Below are 18,576 nucleotides of genomic sequence, written 5' to 3' on the forward strand. Positions count from 1 at the left end.
CATGAAGAATAAGTTTCTCTTTAGTTTCCCAAGACTAACATTTCCTTTTTGATATTAAACTCAACATTGAATACTCTCCTCTGCTTTTACTCTTTCTGAACTCTGCTGCAGGGTTTATCTTCACTCATCAGCCTCCTGAGGAGAGCCAATGAACAGAAGGCAGAATTGTTCAGCCCTGCTTCCTCAGCGTTTGCCTGGGCTCTCAGCACAGGAAGCTCTGAAAAGTGCTCTCAAAAGTCAGAAGGAGGAAGCTCTCCAGCTTTGAGGAACCAGTTGATCAGGAGCATGCACAGCTAAAGGAGAGGCATGGGAAAGGGGGAGAGGAAACACTGACACTGGCTGCTGAGGATATACTGGCAGGCAAGAAATGCTCCCCATGACCACAGTTAAGCTGGTGGAGGGATGGATGGAGTGAGCTGCCTGAGCCATGAAAGCAGGAACCAACATGAAGATGGCTGGGAAGACTGTGTATGTTTTTGTGCTGCTCACCATCACCAAGGTCATGAGATTATCAGGTGAGTCTAACTCGGACCAACTGGCCATTGGGATGTAAGAACGGGAAATGTGCATAGCTCCTTTCTTTCTAGAAAATCATTCAGTGGATTTTATTAAGTGCTAAAATTTATGAAGCACAATTAAGGCATGCTTTCCCAATATCCACTCCTGCTCCTCTTTTCTTAGTGGTCACAAGGCTGCCAGGAATTTTCCCTGTGACTTCCATGTAAGCAACTATTTAGAGACCCTTAGCTGGGAATGTACAATTTGTCACAAATGGCCTTTTACAGAGACCTCCAAATCCACGTCATCTGAGAAACTGATCCTTTTGACACACTAAAAATGTCAAAAAATAAATAAAAATATGCCTGGGAAAGTGTTTGTGAAGTTGAAACTTTTGGACATGTAGTTTCTGCTGAAGAGAGGCTGCAGGCACTCTGAAATAGGGCAGGGATCTCTTGCATCTTTTAGAGGAGAAGTGGAAGGTCTCTGATGCCCTGACAGAGGAGAGCAGTTTCTGCAATTTTGTTCTAAGGGGCACGACCAGTATCAAGATGGGAAAGGCTTTTGTGCCAAGGGCAGTGGCAGTCCAGATCTTCTGTCCTTTAGTGTAGTTGACTTAGTCTTAATGCAGTTTAGCTACAGCAGTTAATGTTTCCCACATACTGCTCATTTGCATTTTTAGAGCTTGTGTTCTTCCAGACACCATGCAGCAATCCAGGGACTTGATAATGGAACTAGGGATTTGAGGAGCAGTTCCAGAAACTTAAACTGTTTCTGTACAGGAGGAAGAAGGCAGATAGGTCCATGAGATCAAAATTAAACTTCAGACATCTCTGAATAATGTGTAACATGCATGTGTCCATTCCTATTATGGACAGATAGAACTGAACTAAATGGACAAGAGTTTACTTCATTCCACTTGGTCCGAAAATAAAAATATCTCCTTTGTCATATTTTAAAGCAAAACAGATGCAGTCATTGTTGGCAGTGATGGAACATCCATCTATAATGTGTTTGAGTGATAATAAAGGATCCCAAACGGTTACCTCAGTGCTACCCACTGAAAAAAATTTAAATACTTCATGAACATTATTAAACTTTGAATCACTAACCTCACAACAGGCATACTGGTGGTAAAAAAATCTGTCCCTATTCTGTAGGTAAAGAACTATGTCAAAAGAATACTGAGGAACCTGCTCAAGTTCATACAGATCAATTTCGGTAGCATCAGAGACCATCTACATTTTTGAATACAGTTGCTCAAAAAGTAAAGGAGTGCGGATACACCACAGAATGTTGAAGAAAATGGAGAGACAGGGGAACCCTACTGGCAAAAATTATTTTAAAAAATTCACTTTGCTGGAAATATTTTAAAAAGTCCAATGCCAAAAACTGGGGGGTTTTCACCCTAAGGTACTTGGATTTTAATTTCTTGGTGTCTTGGTTAATGAAATATATTGCCATTCAAAGAATGTAGAAAAAGATGTTCCATTAAAATCTTATTTCACACCTGAAATCTCTTCCTCCAACCTGCTCCCAATAAAAAGCAGCCCACGTTTGATGGGAAGTTTTTAGCTAGCACTGATCCTAAACTTGTTTCCTTCTATGTTAGGGTGGCTCCTCTGAGCAAGATCTAGTGGCAAGGGGTTTTTATTCTTCAGAGATCATAGGCTAAATGTGTCAAGCTGATCCAATGTGTGAATTTTGTCCACATAATTTTAGTCATGTATGTCATACACAGTGTTGCATGAAGGTGAGAAGGATCTATGTCCCCCCTTCTGAAGACTAGAGCAAGCTACTCTGAAAAACATAAAGTAGTGAAAAAACTGTTGTGTGTAACCAGACTTTATCGCCATTAACATTTTCCTTAACATTTCCTTAGTGTGTTGTTTTTGTGTGACTGGGTTAGTTTTTACCACAGCAGATGGGACAGCTTAGAAAAAAGGCTTGAGGCTGCTTCATAATTGTCATACCTAGAGCTGCCCTCAGGTAGAGTTGGATAATAAGCTACTGAAGCTGCTGGGACATGATCTCTACTAAAACTCCTTTCGTGATGATCCTCAGGAGCAGCAGTGAAAAAGACTCAGCATTAAAATATTTTTGGTAATGCTTTGAAGATTTCTCTAGTTTAACTAAGCACACGACACCTCAAGTGGTTGTGTACATACTCCAAAGGGAAGTGGTAAGGACAGATAAGATCTTCCATGAGAAGTCCATGCAATAAATCTCTTTTTATTGAAATAACATTTGCAGCATTTGACTGGGTAAGTCCTGCCTCTGTAGTTGCATCCTGTGACAATGGGTATGTCCAACTGCTTCACAGGAAGTTGCAAGAAATCTATTATCAGTAATGAGATGTGATTTTCTATGGTTGTTCAGTTTTATCAATAGTGCAAAATTGAAGTCTGTGACATTGTGCTGGAATTGTAGAGTATGAGGTGAATAAAAGTAAAGTTGATTTACAGAGCAACCTAGCTATAGTTCAAGTTCTCCTACATAACTTTCTTGAATGCTACTGCTTTCATTTAGTTTCTTTCCTTAAAAAACTGGCAAATTCTTTTTCACTAGTGTACTAGTGTTTCATTGCCTTTTGACTCTCTCTGTCCTAGTATGTTTCACTGCACCTGTCTCTGTTGCCTTCTATTCTAGTTTATGGTGGAGTCTTGCTCCAGATATAAAAAATCATAGCCTAAAAAAACTATTATGCTAAACTTACATTTGTCTCCATTTTACTATTTCTTTGCTGCTCCTTTGGGACTATGTGCTGGAATCGTTCTGACTTCTTTTACCCTAAAAACATCTTAATCCAAGCAGCCTGTTTTTCTCATCCAAATTCTTAGAAAATAATTCTGTACTATTTTGAGCAAAAATTTTCTTAGAACGCATCTAAATTGCCATAGTACAACCTTCCAAGCGTGTCCTTATGATACCAACATTTTACTTTGCTGTGGTCCAAACACACTGAGTGCATTCCTGTCTGAACTTGTCTGCTTTCAAAACCACAGAAGGAAGGAATTTCAGTCTTGCAAGTTGACCACATACTTCATGACCTACAAAGGAAGCAGATTTTCGTTAACTGCGAATGCACTTCTAGAGACACATGCTACTTAAAACTCACAGCTGATATATTTTGTAGTTAGAGGTACAATCATTCATAAGAAAAAAATGTGTAGGGGATTTTCTTATGCTGCCTTATCTTGGTGTTGAATAAGAAAATGCTGGGATGAAAACTACCGTCCTAAAGATAAGCACTAAACAGGGTATGACTGAGATTTTAATCGTATAAAAGTGAGGTCATAAGTATGTTTTCACAGCAGTCCCTTATCTGCTGTCAGCAAAGAGTGAAAAAAGAAGGCACACAACCTACAGTTTGCAGTCAATGATCTATTTTTGTTTAGAATAGTAGGAAAATGCCGCTTAAGCGTAAGTGAAGAGTACTTGGTTTATTTTTCTTCTCATGTGGCCGAGAGTAAAAGGCCAAGTTCAGCACACAGAACAAAATATAAAACAATCTGCATCTGTTTCTGTAGTGAGAACTGGAAGCACTTTGTTACACGTGGTGTCACAGTGCTACTCTTAAAGCAATTCTACCCAAGGCACTTCGACATCCAGTGCAAATCCCTTTTCCCCTCATCCATTCCAGCTCATATTCTGCAAGGACAAAGATGTACTTACTTTGCATACAAAAGGAGCAAAGTTCAAAGTTTACAGCCAGACTGGTGTACTATGTAACAGCTTGTTAAGTTCAGTGATGATTTATTATCAGCTGAGGATTTGGCCAACAGTGTTTGTTCTCTAAACTGCATGACTGACACATCGTTTAAACACCAACTAATTTCTTCATTTAACAAGTGTACACATCCTTTTTTTTCTACACAGTCATGTTTATATCGAGACATAACTTATTTACGTGAGGATAAATCACTGAATCACTGGATCGAATTGCAGTGATGAAAATAAATAAACAATTTGAGCATCAAAACAAGCACCTATTTTATTGAAAAGTTGGTTTTAATACTGATTGAGGCATGGTTCTCTATTCTACTTTCCAGTCAAAATTTGTTGTACTACCTGGTTTTATCATTATGACATTTTTAGCTGCTGAATTTCAGCACACATCTATCATTCTACTCATCAAGGTCAATTGGTTCTTTTAGTGTGACATATCAATTCTTTACACTAATGACACTGTATTCTTCCTGCTTTCAACAAATTCCCTCACACACTCCTGATACAGCCAATGCCATTAGTAAAAAAGTTAAACGGAATTACAGCAAAAATCATCTGCTGAGAAACATTATCAGCAAGCTACCTTCAACCTGGCACCTCCATTTAACTGCCTTTTCTTTCTCTCCTTACCCCAGTTCTTCATCCATCATGTAGTTGTCCCTTTATTCTTTCAGCCTAATTTTTTTCAAGAGGACACTGTATCAAACACATTAACATCTTTTCATTGCCTTCAAAATCAGTTGTGTTGAAAGACTGCTTGAAAAGATACTGGAGAAAGCTCAAGACGATCGAAAGATCATAGAAAAGTTACACACTAGGAACTGGCAACTGCAAAGGTATATTCCACCTTGAATGGGAAGACTGAAACCTTGGGATCACTATTGAGTGCTATCAGTGTCCTCAGCCCTCTGCAACATATAAAGTCACGTTGAAGTTTGCAATCTAAAAAAATCCAGCCATGCTATGAGCACTTCATATTGTAAAACCAATGACAAAGTGTGTAAGGTTGCTATTTCAGCTTGCATGAAACAGCAAGAAAGAGTGACACAGTATTGGTGGCAAGAAAAGTACTGCAACTGGCATGGTAGTGGTGACAGAAAAGAAATGTGTCAAAAGAAGAGCAAAATAACAACTTGAGTATGAGGAAGAAAGGAATTTCTGAAGATAAGGAAAAAGCCTAACTAGAATTAAATGAGAATAGGATATCTTTTCGAGGAATAATGATAAGTATGGATAAAACAGTATGAGTGTGAAACTAGCAATAAAGGTGTAAGTCTTTTAATGTGTCCTTTAAAAGATATATGTGTGCTGAAAAAGCTGTGCTCTCAGTTTCAAGAAACAGAGTCATATGAGCTTAGGTCAGCTATTTGATGTATTTCTATAATGAAAATTAAAGTAGTCTAACTACTTACTACTCACCTGAAACACAGGGGTGTTTTTTAGCCTACCCTCCATCCTGTGCTGTTGTGACTATGTTCTCACAGTCACAAAGCCACAATATACGAGTCTGTCAGTATGTTAGCAATTCCTACCCTAGTGCAAAGCACTTCTATTTATCTTTCATTTCATTCTAGACAAGCCTTGCGGAGTGTCACAGGAACTCTGTGGCAGTAGAGGGGGAACGCAGATGCAGAACACAGATACTGTTGTATCTGAACTCTTCCAAGCGTCCGGTGCTGCCTTTTTGATTATGACTTGCTGTGACTCATATATTACATTCATTCCAAGATACAGTTAGGCATTTGCTGTGGTATGATCATTGTTTCAGTTCATTATATCTCTAAGTTTAATATCTGCAGGGGGTGTAGGGGGAAGATCCATCAAAATGATGTGGTAAATTGTTGCTCTAAGAAATAAAGAATCAGTAGGATGTCTGAGAAATATGTTGGAGAAAGTAAAGCAGTCTCTTTATAGTGCAAAAACTCTTTAACAGTTAAATTTTGGAAGAGGCTGTCATGGAAATTGAGGCAACAAAAAGTTCTACTGTGGTTTAAAACCTGCTATAAAGAATAACAGAGGCTGGAAATCTTTCGTGTTTGAAAGCAACCAGAAGCACTTTCAACCTGCGTAGCTGTGTCTGATTTTGCAGTGATTCCCCTCAATAGTTTAGTGGCTTCACCATCAAATTTTCCTGTTTTTAAAATCTTTCTTCTTTTAGTGTGGGAAAGTCTCTGAGAAACAGGAGAAATGACTAAATAAGTGATACTGCAAAGAAGCTGGTGCAACTAGTTATTCATGAGAGCTGTCGAACACTCTACATAAACCACACTGAAGAAAAAGGAGCAAAGTCAATTACAGTAATCTTACCATGACAACAATAACCAGCACATTTTTGAAACACAAATGTGAACTCCTCAACCGAGTTTGTTTTTTCCTGAGAGAGGATATGTCCGTTTTCAAACATAAAAGTGGAATCTGTCATTGTGCTGGAATGTGCACTCAATGCACTGCAATAGAGCTTGAGAACCTTCTTAGACATGGCTTGAAGTCTTCTTCAACAGTCAAGGAGAGACAATGAGGCATAATTAGATTTCAAAGGCTGGAGTCAAATTGGAGGACCTCAGTCTAAAGGCCTGCTACTGTCAGATGAGTCTCCAAGGTGAAACCTGTTCACAATGGATTTGCATTCACAACCAAAATAAAACGGTTCAGCCTGGTGCTGTACAGAACTCCCAGAACCTGACTCACCTTTTTTCCACATTGGTGTGACAGGCAGCACGTAATCCTGGTTTCCTGAGCTCTGCTCTTTCTGGCTAACAGAAAAAATGATTGCTGTTTTCCAGAGTCAACTCATTGTGAAGAACATGACTGAAAATGAGATGTTATTTACAATAAATATGTGGATATATGACCTTTCATTTTATCTCTCTTGTGTGCAATGAAATATTTAACAGTACTGACATTTAATTACCATCCTACAGTTAGCACTGCACCGAGATGCAGTGTGAGCTATCACACTGAAGAGTGTGATAGCTCACACCTCTTCACATCACTTGTTCTCTGCAGGCCCACAGATGATGAGGCCTTTGCTGCACCTCTTATCCCCTTTTTCAGCCACAGCAAGCTGTCAGTTCAGCTCAGCTGTAAAATGAGATTTCACCTTGAGAGATGTAGCCATGCAACATTGCTGGTTTGTTTCTGAGCCTTTGTTTGAGTAGAGAAATGCTGATGTGGATGCCATATATCTTCCCTAATGCAATGGTCATAAACCAATTGCTTATCACAGAGGAAACATCAGCAAATGACTTTTAGCCACTTTGCAGCATGAAAGACCATTCCAGAAAACAGTGTTGTGATGACAGGTCTGAATTAGAACACTTGCAGCACTGAACCTTTCCTGTTTAACAGAATGGAATGCTGTGCTGGTTTCTGGCAGGGATAGAGTTAATTTTCTTCACAGTAGTTACTATGGAGCTGGATTTGTGCTGGAAACTGTGTTGACATTACAAGGATGTTTTGAGCAGTGCTTACACAGAGCCAAGGCCTTTTCTGATTCTCACACCACCAGTGAGTCGGCTGGGGGTCCAAAAGAGGCTGGGAGGGAACACAGCCAGGACAGCTGACCCCAACTGGCCATAGGGGTATTCCAGACCATGTGGCATCATGCTCAGCACATAAAACCAGGGGAAGAACGAAGAAGGGATGCTTGGAGCTATGATGTTTGTATTCCCAAGTCACCATTACGCATGATGTAGTCCTGCTTTCCTGGAGATGGCTGAACACCTGCCTGCCCTTGGGAATTCCTTGTTTTGCTTTGCTTGTGTACATGGCTTTTCTTTACCTATTAACATGAGAGTTTTCTCACCTTTCTGATTCTCTCCCCATCCCACTGTGGGGGGAGTGAGCGAGAGTGAGCCAGCAGCTGTGTGGGACTTTATTGCCAGCTGGGATTAAACCACAAGAAATACTTTCGTTTGTTTAGTTCTCGTGCAGATTAAACATGCACCCTCTAGGTTTAGTGAAATTCCCAGAGGGAAGGGGAGATTGTGTCTTCCCTCAGAGCTGCTCAGTCCACATCCAAGAGCACAGGCTGGGGCAGGCAGCATAAGAAGGACTAAAAAGCAGATCAGGAGACCCAGGCAAAGGGCTTGATTGGAGCAGACCCACAAGAAGTCATGGAAGTGAGGGAAAAGGAGCTCAGATGTCATCATGTAAGAAATATGCAGCCTGACAAGTCAACAAAAGCTTGTGGAGTAGAAAAGAGGATTGAGGGAAAGAACCTGTTCTTTAGGGGTAGAGGAAGCAGAGGAAATTTATTTTCTTGTCTTTTATTTTCATGAGTATAGCCAGCAATTCTGCATTCCCCGCAGAACTGTCCCTTTCTAGCATATTGATTTATGTTCTAATAAAAATATACTTTTAGATACTTAGATGGCTTTTGGTAGGCTCAGAGAAATTAGAGAAAGCAGAGTATGCCCAACTTCAGTCTAACATGAGGTCCTAGCAACATCGCCAAACTGGAGGAAATGCTAAGGCTGACCAGGAAGGACAGGATAAGGCTGAGGATAATTTCCATTTAAAGAACAGCCTTTGAGCTTGTGGATCCCATAGCTATTTGCATATTAACTTCTGGGAATATCCATTTTGGATGGCTTCTAAATAAAGTTCACTCTGTGGTAAAAACTAGCAAGTTTTGACATTTCCTGAGATTATATTTTAGCTTGAAATGGAAAGTTCATCAGAAACTGCTACGAAAATGGATTACATTATTCTTCATGGTTTGGAAGCTCCTCATCAAGTATTACCCAGGTCCAGTCCTATTTTGCTTGTAAGTCACTTCAGAGTTACTTCGGAAGCACAAATTAACCAAACCTTTGAGGATTTTTGGCAGACACATTCTTCTGTAAAAGAAATCGAATGATCATGTTTCTAGCAGCATGTACAGAAAAAAAGCAGATCGAGGAAGAAAATTCACAATTAATATTTACACTAATGCTGCTTACCTGCACTCTAGCAATGAAAGAGGCAGTAAAGTAAAAACAGTTTAACCTTTTATATTAATAAGGCACCTTTGCAAAACTAGAAAGCAGTATGGAGAGGATAAGCAAGAAGATTTTTTACTAATAATCGGCCATCTGGGGAAAAGCTCTTGCCTTACTAAGAGCCTTCTGAATTAATAACAAGATACAGGGGATTTCACAAGCCTTCTACAAATTTTCTGTAAACCTAAACTTGTACTTAAACTTGATTCAGCAGATTATAAGCTGACTGATGTGGTTTCTTATTTGAAGTGAATGGTACCTGATTCATTCAGAGGAGAATATGAAGGGCATGGCAGAAAGCCCCACTTTCACTGCCTCTTTCTTTACAGCCTTGAAGCGTGAAAACCCATTATGTTGGGGAACTTTTACATTGCAATGAGCTCCTTAGGAGATGAAGAGTTGAAAGACAAGTAAAATGATGCTGCTTTAATATGTAAATGAAAGTGTACACAGTTAAATATGTACAGCACTGTCATTCATGCTCAATGTTTTCAAACATCATCCAAAAAATCCCAGCTCCAATACATGGGCTTGTTTGAGTGCTTGGGTTTGCTTAGTCATTTTCAGATGAGGTCAGCCATACTCTGCATGACTCGGAGCTCTGAGGCCCTCAGCAATGTAAAACTAGGAGAGGAAACACTTTGTTCTCCAATTTTCAGAGACATTCATTGAACTCATCCAGAAACTATCACGAGACAAAAGGCTTCTTTTATTTCCACTCCTGGTAAAATCATCAGAGTTTAAAACAGGTGCCTCACATTTTCTTGGAATGCGATTAGGGAGAAAAATACTTGTCATTTAAAAACACCTCCAGTGTAATAATGCATCACAGAACACTCTTAACAGCTGAAGTGTCTTCACCCCAAGGATACCTAATGCTCAAAATGAAAAGGCAAAAACCTTTAAAGGAATATATAAGAAGTTAAAAGGCAGTGAACTGTGTTCATTTTGCAAGACAGCAATCATTTCCCAAGAAAACAGTCAAACAAGCAAAAGTGCTTGAGCTGCAATGGTTCATTCACCTAGATTCAAGAAGATGATGAGGTTTCAGATAATATTATCGAGGTAAAACCAACTATAGTTTTCTCAAAGAGGCTAATAGTAATGATTTGACCAATGATTTAAAGTTGATGCTCATTAAGACCACTGCTTATAGCATTGTGAATGTTCAGGAACTGGGCCTCACATTGTGCTGAACAGCGCAGGTAATATAATTCCAGACCTGGGTAGGGGGTAGCAAAACCCAACAAAATCAGGAATCAGGTCTGCTACCATGGAGGAAGACTGACAAGAGTTTGACTAATCATGCAAAAATTAAATCTTCTAATTCTTTGCGTATTCCAGATGAACTTTCAATTGCTGCGTTAGTGTATCTGCTTGGAAGATTTGGGGAGGGGGTTAACATTTTTGGAATCATTTGTGAAAAACTCATTTGTCAGTACCAATCAGATTGGTTAACTTTAGCTGTCTGTCCAGATTAATGCATGTTTTGAAAGTAGTACTCTGATTTTCTCCTCACACACAGCTTTCAGAATGCCACTAAAACCATTGCTCAGCCCAAGGAAAGAGCAACTTGTGTTCCACCAGTGACACAGGGAACTGAGAGATGAGTGGTTTACGGCCCCAAAGTTTAATGGCCATCTACTAAAAGAGGAACTGAGTGAAGTGGTAAATAGAGGTTTGTTTGGACTACAGCTATGGGTATTATTCCTGTTAACTCATTAATTGTGAATTTTCATTCACGTACATTGTGAATTCTAGGGATTCCTTGGGACACAAAAGTTCCATTCCCTCTCCTACTCTTCACAACCTGTGCCTCAGACTCTTCTCTGAGTCTCACCAGTGCCTCACAAAAGAGGCTGCCTATGGACGTGTAGGCAACACTAATGCACATATAAGACAACCCTGAGACATAAGGCAAAATTCTTTTGATGCCTTCAAAATCTAGAAACAAAACAATACACTTTCAAGACAGTATTAATATAGTAAGTAATATAAAAGCAGGTCTTTAATTGGAGGCATCCAGGTGTAAATATGGCAAAATGCCTATGTAATACAGGAGTTCTACAATTTTATAAGTTCAACAAATTAGCATATTTAACAATAGTGTCCAATTAAAAGAGCAGTTAGTTAAGTAATCCCCCTTTTGGTTCTGCTCCATATGGAGCACCACCCCCCCAAGTTTCTAGACCCATATTTATTATGTCTAGGATACATGGTAAAAAAAATATGATGTCCTTGGCTAAAGAGGCAAGACTAAATAATATTTCAGGAATGTAGTGTAATACGTCCTAGTGTTACCTTATTGTTCTAAAATGTAGGGGCAAAGGGGTAGGAAAAGTACTGGGAGCTACAGCCATGTATTAGAAATCTACAAAGCTACAAATATATGAAAAATATTTAGAAAGCTTAGGCATGACTTTCCTCCTACACAAAGCTCCATCACTGTTATGTGCGCCTGTGTAATGCCTGAGAGGTGTAGATGGCCTTTGCCCACAGTGCTGGATTCGTAGGAATGCAGAAGTAAAACTGTTTACTTTGTTGGTAGCAACAGTTCCAGAGAAAAGCCACTATCATGTGACCAGATGTAATAGTCATATTTCTGTATTTTCAGCCCTGTGAGCAACCCACTGGAGGATTTGCTGATAGAAGCACACTGTTTGGATGCTGAACTGCTTAAGACAATGGGCAGCAGTAGGGTCCTTCTCCAGTATCCAGTCTTGTCCGCTAAGATGATCCCCAGTGGGAAATTTGTTGACAGTATTGCGAGGGTTGGCTGTGACAGGCCACTGGCTCCACAACCCACAGTTACAATAAGAGATGACAGACAATGTGCAGATGAGCACAGCCATGGCCTCATGCTGGTGTGTACCAGGGCAGACGTCTCCTTGTGAAGTGCAGACCACAACTCCAAGGCTAAGACATCCCTGGGCACCGTCTCACATGTTCTTTTTTTTTTCTCCTCAGGGAACAGCAGAGTGTCAGTGACTGTAGGTGACAGCTCAGTACTCACCTGCCCTCTCAAAGGAAATATCACTATGCTGACATGGACAACAAGCCCCAAGGCTGGAGGCTCCTGCTCCTTGGTATACAGGGCTGATAAGAACATGACAAACAGAACAAACTGCTGTGACAACATAAACTTGATATTCAGACCACATCTGGCTCCTGCCCTTGAGATACGGCAAGTGGGAATAGCCCAGGAGGGAAATTACAGCTGCGAAATGGTATCAACAGAGGGGAATTTCCCCATGACGTACCACCTGACTGTGCTGGGTAAGGCACTCCTTGCTCCTTTTACAGTTATCCAAAGGACCATGGCCAGGCCTGGACATACAGAGCTCCTCTGCCCATGCAGCAGGGGAAGTGTGCAGCAAGAAGTGGAACTTTTTTCTTTTTTTGAAGTGAAGGAGAGAAGATTTAGATCAGATATTTGAAAGAAATTCTGTACTGGGAGGCTGGTGAGGCACTGGAACAGGTTGCCCAGAGAAGCTGTGGATGCCCCATCCTTTGAAGTGTTAAAGGCCAGGCTGGATGGGTCTCTGAGCAACCAGGGGTGGTGGAAGGTGTCCCTGCCCATGGCAGTGAGGTTGGAACTAGATGATCTTTGAGGTCCCTTAAAATTCCCTTAACCTAAGCCATTCTGTAATTCTTGCTGGGATAAACTCATGGATTTCATTGATAGTAGCTGCCATATCCCTTCTCTTTATTTTCCAAAACTCTTTCTGCTGTTTCCTTTCCCACTGGTTAGAAATGACAGGTGTGAAGCAATTTCCCATGTACTCACAGAGGATATGAATGGCTGAGGTGAGGCTCACCTGAGTGGGAGAGAATTGTGCAAAAGGGAAAAAGAGACACTGTCTGTCTCTTGTGCTTTGGGGCCACATCTCTGCGATGGGATGGGATGGGATGGGATGGGACCTCCAGCCTTATCCTCCTCTTTGCACTGGGTTCATTTTGGGTAGGGAACAAGAACAGCCCAGCCCTGCTGTGCCAAACTAACTCCATGCATCTCCCCTTGCTGGTGCTTTGCAGCGCCCCCAAGGCCGAGCCTGTACTGTGATGAGCAGGGGAGCCCCGTGTGCAAGGCAGCAGCAGGGAAGCCGCCGGCTCAGCTCTCGTGGGTCCCAGAGAGCAGCTCCACTGCAGAGGAAAAAGGCCACGACAACGGGACAGTGACTGTTCTCAGCAGGTTCACAGCAAGTAACACCAGTGTGACCAATGTGACCACCTGCATGATGTCCCACCCAGCTGGGAACTGGAGTGAGTCCATAGCGTGTTATCCCTTAGGTGAGTTTCCCTTTGTATGTTTGGTGTTCAAACCCCTGTTCAGCTTTGTCAGCTCATGTTCCTTCTAGGAGGGAAAATCTCTAAAATATTCACTGAAGTCCTGCAAAGACAAGGGTATCATCCCCAGCTGCCTTTGCCCAGAAACATCACCAGCTTGTTTGTGTTCTGGACACTATTTCCCAATGGTTTCTTCCCTGAGAGGGATATATATACAAATGTTGTAGCGTTCTTTTGGTAGTGGAAATGCTGTTGGAAGCGAAGACAAATCAGTCATGATCTTTGGGATAAAATAATAACTTGGAATGAGAATATCAGCAATTTTTTTTTTTTTTATGCAAACGTAAATGTTATGGTGATGCGTTTTCTTGGTCTTAAAATCAAGAGTCAAACATGGTTAGAAGGGAAAAAGGGATTTTACCTTGGTATTTGTTTTAAGGATCTTTAGGTGCGCTATGTCTAGGTCGAATGTCCTTTAATGCACACCGCAATGCCCACCCCCAAAAGATCTGGTGTAACATTATAGGTCTTACTAATTAGCATATCTATCAAAAATTCCCCAATGAGAGGCTCAGATGAGCCCCCCTCCCCAAGGAACCTTCCCCTGGATGGTTCTATCTTGGTTTACAGAATGTGTTCTGGAGAGGACCTTGGGGTCTGGGGCACACTGATCCCTAACTGCGAAGCTTCTAAAATATTTTGTCTCTTAGCTGAACAAACAAATCCAAGAATGTAGGCAAAAAGCACTAAGAATACAGAAGTTGTAAAAAGGTATAACAGGAGTATAAAAGAAAAGGCAAAAATCATCATGGCATCAATGGTAAGAGAGAGAAAGAGAGTCAACTCTTGTGTGGCTAGCAGAAAAAAATGAATTACTTCATTCCAAGTTGTGAATGTCTGACACTGTATGACCCTTGGGTTCTGGTATTTGATTTTCTTGTTGCTTTTGAGAACTACACATGAGTACTGAGAAAAGCTGAGTCCTTGAGAGGAGCTCAGATGTGGCATTGTGAAAAAATATTCTGAGTGTCCACTGTGGGATTTGTGGAATCTGCTTTAGTCTCCGACACAGACTCTATTTGTGTTTCTCAGCCAGGTTTCATTACTGACTTTCCCTTCTGCTGAAGGACATTCTATTTCATTCTATATTTCATTTACAAGCATGCTGAAAATATGTGTATATGCTAAAACAACTTTAATCTTCTACTGAAATAAGAGAGAAACTGAGAAGTAAGAAGATATAACTGAGACTGTCTCTTTGTGTTTAGAGGGAGACAGCTTTATCCGGTATGTCTACGCCATTCCTTGTGTTCTGCTCATTATAATCTTGTTGGGTGTCATTCACTATTTCAAGCTCTGCAGTGATAGGTATGTATGTGTGATAAGGTGCTAAGGAAATATTTTCTAGCACTGGAAGATATATTAAAGTACTGTTTGTGTCTTGAAATAATATGATTGTGTCAGTCTGTGCTGCTGTGAATAACTGAATTAACTACATCAAATATTTCTGTACTGCAGACACTGTGCATTGCGCACATCTTCATGGAATAATGCACCTGAGTAAAATATAAATGGGAAGAAGTTGGCTGAGGGCCCTCATTGCATTTCCTGCTAAAGGGGAGCTCTTCATTCTGATAGGAATTTGTGAGAGTAAAACTGTTCTTCAGATACTGTGATAGTCTGTCAGTGTCTCTCTTGGTTAGATCAGGGCGTTTGTTCTGCTGCCTAGTAAGTTGTGCTAAATGCCAGAGGGCTGATCAATGCCAGCCTGCCATATGATCAGAAGGGACAGCAGATTGTATCTGTATTTATGAAAAAGTTCCCTGGGTGTAGCTGGAGTCTAGCCTCTTTAGGATTTCCTATGAAGAAAAAAAAGTAGTTCAAAGGAAAATCTACAGAAATCATTTGTGCAGTGGAAAGCTGAATTGGCACCTGTACTGAAGACGTCAGCTATGTTCCTCATTTGCCTGTTCAGAAACTGTTTTTCTCTCAGGCCTTTTCCCTCTGAGGTGAAGAATTAGTTCTATACAATTCCACTAACCACAAAATGTATATACTTACAGAGAGCTTTGATTTTAATCTTTTGCTTCCATTTTATGTACAAGCTCCCACAAACATGAGAAAAGACTTCTTAAGAAAATTAAGGTGCTATAATTTCAGGATCAAATTCAAGGAGAGAGAAACATGAGAAAGCTTTACTCTTGAAGAGAAGAAAAATAAATATGTCATAAGCTTTTGATCAAAGAAACCAAGCTGTGATCCAGCCAAACATGTTTTAATATTTGTTTTCTTTTTCACAGACCATGCCACAAAACCAAGCCTCCTGAAATTGCTCCTGCACATTCCCAACAAGTAAGGACAATGCTCCAAATTAGACCATCACCAAATCAGGGATCTTCTGGTAGCCATGGAAACATGACCAGTGAAAGGAAAACATTAGATTTTTACTCTCTGCTTTCAGCAAGTACTACTGTGTCTTATATATTTACTCTTAGCTCTTTATAGGACAAAACAAAGCTTATCTTCCCTTGGAGCAAACACTAGAGGGGTGTTCCAACAGCAAACACTCAGCTACTGCCATCCTTTAATCTTAACAAGAAGTGAGTCCTAGCACATTTCCCTCATCATATCAGATACTCTGACCACAACTGCTCTCCAAATAATAATCAGGAAGGTACTCAATATCTTGGGTTGGGGAGTATTAAGAAAACTATTAGTGAACAAGAAGATTAAGCAACAAGATTAACAGACACCAATAGAAAAAGAATATCTCTTTTGGTGTCCAGAATGGTAATGTGAGTTTTGAAGGCCAGTCTTTTTCTTGCATGGTGAATCTACAATCAAAGAAATAATCATACTCAAGGCAAGGGAAGAAGTGCTGAGCTGCAAACTGGGAGATATTATTGGATTCCCTACGTTGTTAAAAGCTTCCTGTGTAGCTGATCAATTCACCTGTCAGCTCTGTCTCTGTTCTCTGCTGCCAAACCCAAATAAGAGCATCTCTATGCAGACAAGATGTGTTACAATTATATTGTATCTGTGCACCCACAGTATACACTAGCCTCCAAATCTGTCATCAACTTTAAAAGATGCTTCAGTTTCTGAAGAGACTTAGTCAAATCTAGTTATTAGTGTTCTGCTGTTCCTACCTCCCCGTTGTTGCTGACAGATGCAGCTGCATTAATGTAAAATAATGATTTAAGTTCCAGTGTTCTTGCTGTCATGTCATATGACTTTTATTAAATTGTAGGCTGATGGAGGAACAAATCAAGGTCAACACTCCAGCATATTATTTGCTCTTTCTAGAGAATTAGAACCTAATACAATTTTTTTTTTCAGGCCAAAATAAGTAGAGTAAAAGGGGAAAAAAAGGTGGCAAGTGAAACAATACCTTAGCTTTACACTCCAAATCTTTGACAGGAACAGCAATCCATTTTCCTTGGTAGAAAAAGCAATAGAAGGGGGTTTTTTCCCTTAGTTGAAGAGGAATAAATATGAGAGCACTATTTCCCAGTTATTTTCTTCAGTCCAGATGAAAGATTTGCAGAGTCTTGCCAAACTAAACTCCTCCTTGTATTCACACTTCTTGGTTTTGTTTTGCTAGGATGACACGATGGAAGTGGAACCTTATACTACTTATGTGCAGAAGGAGAATGTAATTTACAACTCAGTGTCTGATCTGACAGTGGGGCAGAATCTTCCACAAGACCTGTGTACAGAAGCATGAATGATTCAACAACACCGGAAAAGGAAAGAGGTACTTTATAGAAGACTGCTTATAGAAAGAAACTTCTCAGAGGATTTCTTCAGATTTTGGAGCAGCATAGACCACTAGGTCTGTTCAAACACCTCTGCCTGCTGATGAGTCCATAGTTCTTTTTTTCCCCATTTTGCTTTCTTCCTTGGGAAAATGTGTTATTCCTTGGGAAGACGTGACAGACCACACACCACAGTTTTTCCTGGAAAAGAAGTTGTGACCAGTCTTCCCTTTGCTGTTCTTGCCGTGGAGATCCTAGTTTTGTCAGTCACTTGTAGTTACTTTGATGCACTTGACACTATGATGCACACATTTGGGAGACCAGAGGAGTGTTATGTCTGAACTAAAATGAAACACTCTTCCACCAACAGCCACTTTTTTCTAATTCATATGTTAGTAACATGTGACCTGAGTACTGATCATCACTGAATACCTCAAATAGCAGAAGATAATGGTAGGGAAGACTTGGGTTTTGAAAATGGAAATAAGGGAGAAATTTAGAAGGTCATCCACTAAGAAAGAGACTGCACTAGCATGACTAATTCACTTGTTAGGTTCATATCCAGTATTTTGAGAAGCCATTATGGGATGTCATCCAGAAGAACCTGGACAAGGTTAAGAAGAGGGCCAATGGGAATCTCATGAGGTTTAACAAGACCAAGTGCAAGGGGCTGCACCCAGGCTGAGACAACCCCCAGTATCAACACAGGCCAGGGGATGAACAGATTGAGAGCAGCCCTGCTGAGAAGGACTTGGGGTGGGTGAGAGGCTGGACACAGCCCAGCAACATGCACTTGCAGTCCAAGAAGCCAAACACATCCTGGCTGCATCCAAAGCAGTGTGGCGAGCAGGGGAGGGAGGGGATTCTGCCCCTCTGCTCTGCTCTGGTGAGACCCCACCTGCAGTGCTGCATCCAGATCTGGGGTCCTCAGCACAGGAGGGACATGGATCTGCTGGAGCAGATCCAGAGGAGGCTATCAAGATGATTAGAGGGATGAAGCCCCTCTCCTATGAGGAAGGCCTGAGAGAGCTGGGATTGTTCAGCCTGGAAAAGAGAAGGCTGCAGGGTGACCTAATTGCAGCCTTCCAGTACCTGAAGAGAACCTGCAAGAAAAACAGAGATGGACTTTTACAAGAGTGTGCAGTGACAGGGCAGGGGGGAATGAATTCAAACTGAAAGAGAGTAGGTTTAGATTAGATATTAGGAGGAAGTTTCTTTTCTGTGAGGTGGTGAGACACTAGAAGAGGTTCCCCAGAAAAGCTGTGAATGCCCCGTTGCTGGCAGTGTTCAAGAACAGGTTGGATGGAGCTCTGAGCAACCTG

General features: G+C 40.8%; 1 protein-coding gene across 1 annotated transcript; it reads left to right on the forward strand.

The window, feature by feature from the left end:
* Positions 1–211: 211 nt before the first annotated feature.
* On the forward strand, positions 212–18,150 carry LOC103614033 (cell surface glycoprotein CD200 receptor 1-A). The gene is made up of 6 exons (XM_008631900.2): positions 212–515; positions 12,177–12,485; positions 13,245–13,499; positions 14,765–14,864; positions 15,797–15,848; positions 17,101–18,150. Exons 1-6 carry the CDS (start codon positions 428–430, stop codon positions 17,221–17,223), a joined length of 927 nt encoding a protein of 308 aa, XP_008630122.1. The 5' UTR covers positions 212–427; the 3' UTR covers positions 17,224–18,150.
* The last annotated feature ends 426 nt before the right edge of the window (positions 18,151–18,576 follow it).

The sequence above is a fragment of the Corvus brachyrhynchos genome, unplaced genomic scaffold, assembly GCF_000691975.1.
Source record: "Corvus brachyrhynchos isolate BGI_N302 unplaced genomic scaffold, ASM69197v1 scaffold3, whole genome shotgun sequence".
Lineage (NCBI taxonomy): Eukaryota > Metazoa > Chordata > Aves > Passeriformes > Corvidae > Corvus > Corvus brachyrhynchos.

Coding starts and splice junctions, on each gene's coding strand:
- LOC103614033 (XM_008631900.2), top strand. CDS start 428: ATGAAAGCAGGAACCAACATGAAGATGGCTGGGAAGACTGTGTATGTT. Junction 14,865..15,796: donor TTCAAGCTCTGCAGTGATAG/GTATGTATGTGT, acceptor TCTTTTTCACAG/ACCATGCCACAAAACCAAGC. Junction 15,849..17,100: donor CTCCTGCACATTCCCAACAA/GTAAGGACAATG, acceptor TTGTTTTGCTAG/GATGACACGATGGAAGTGGA.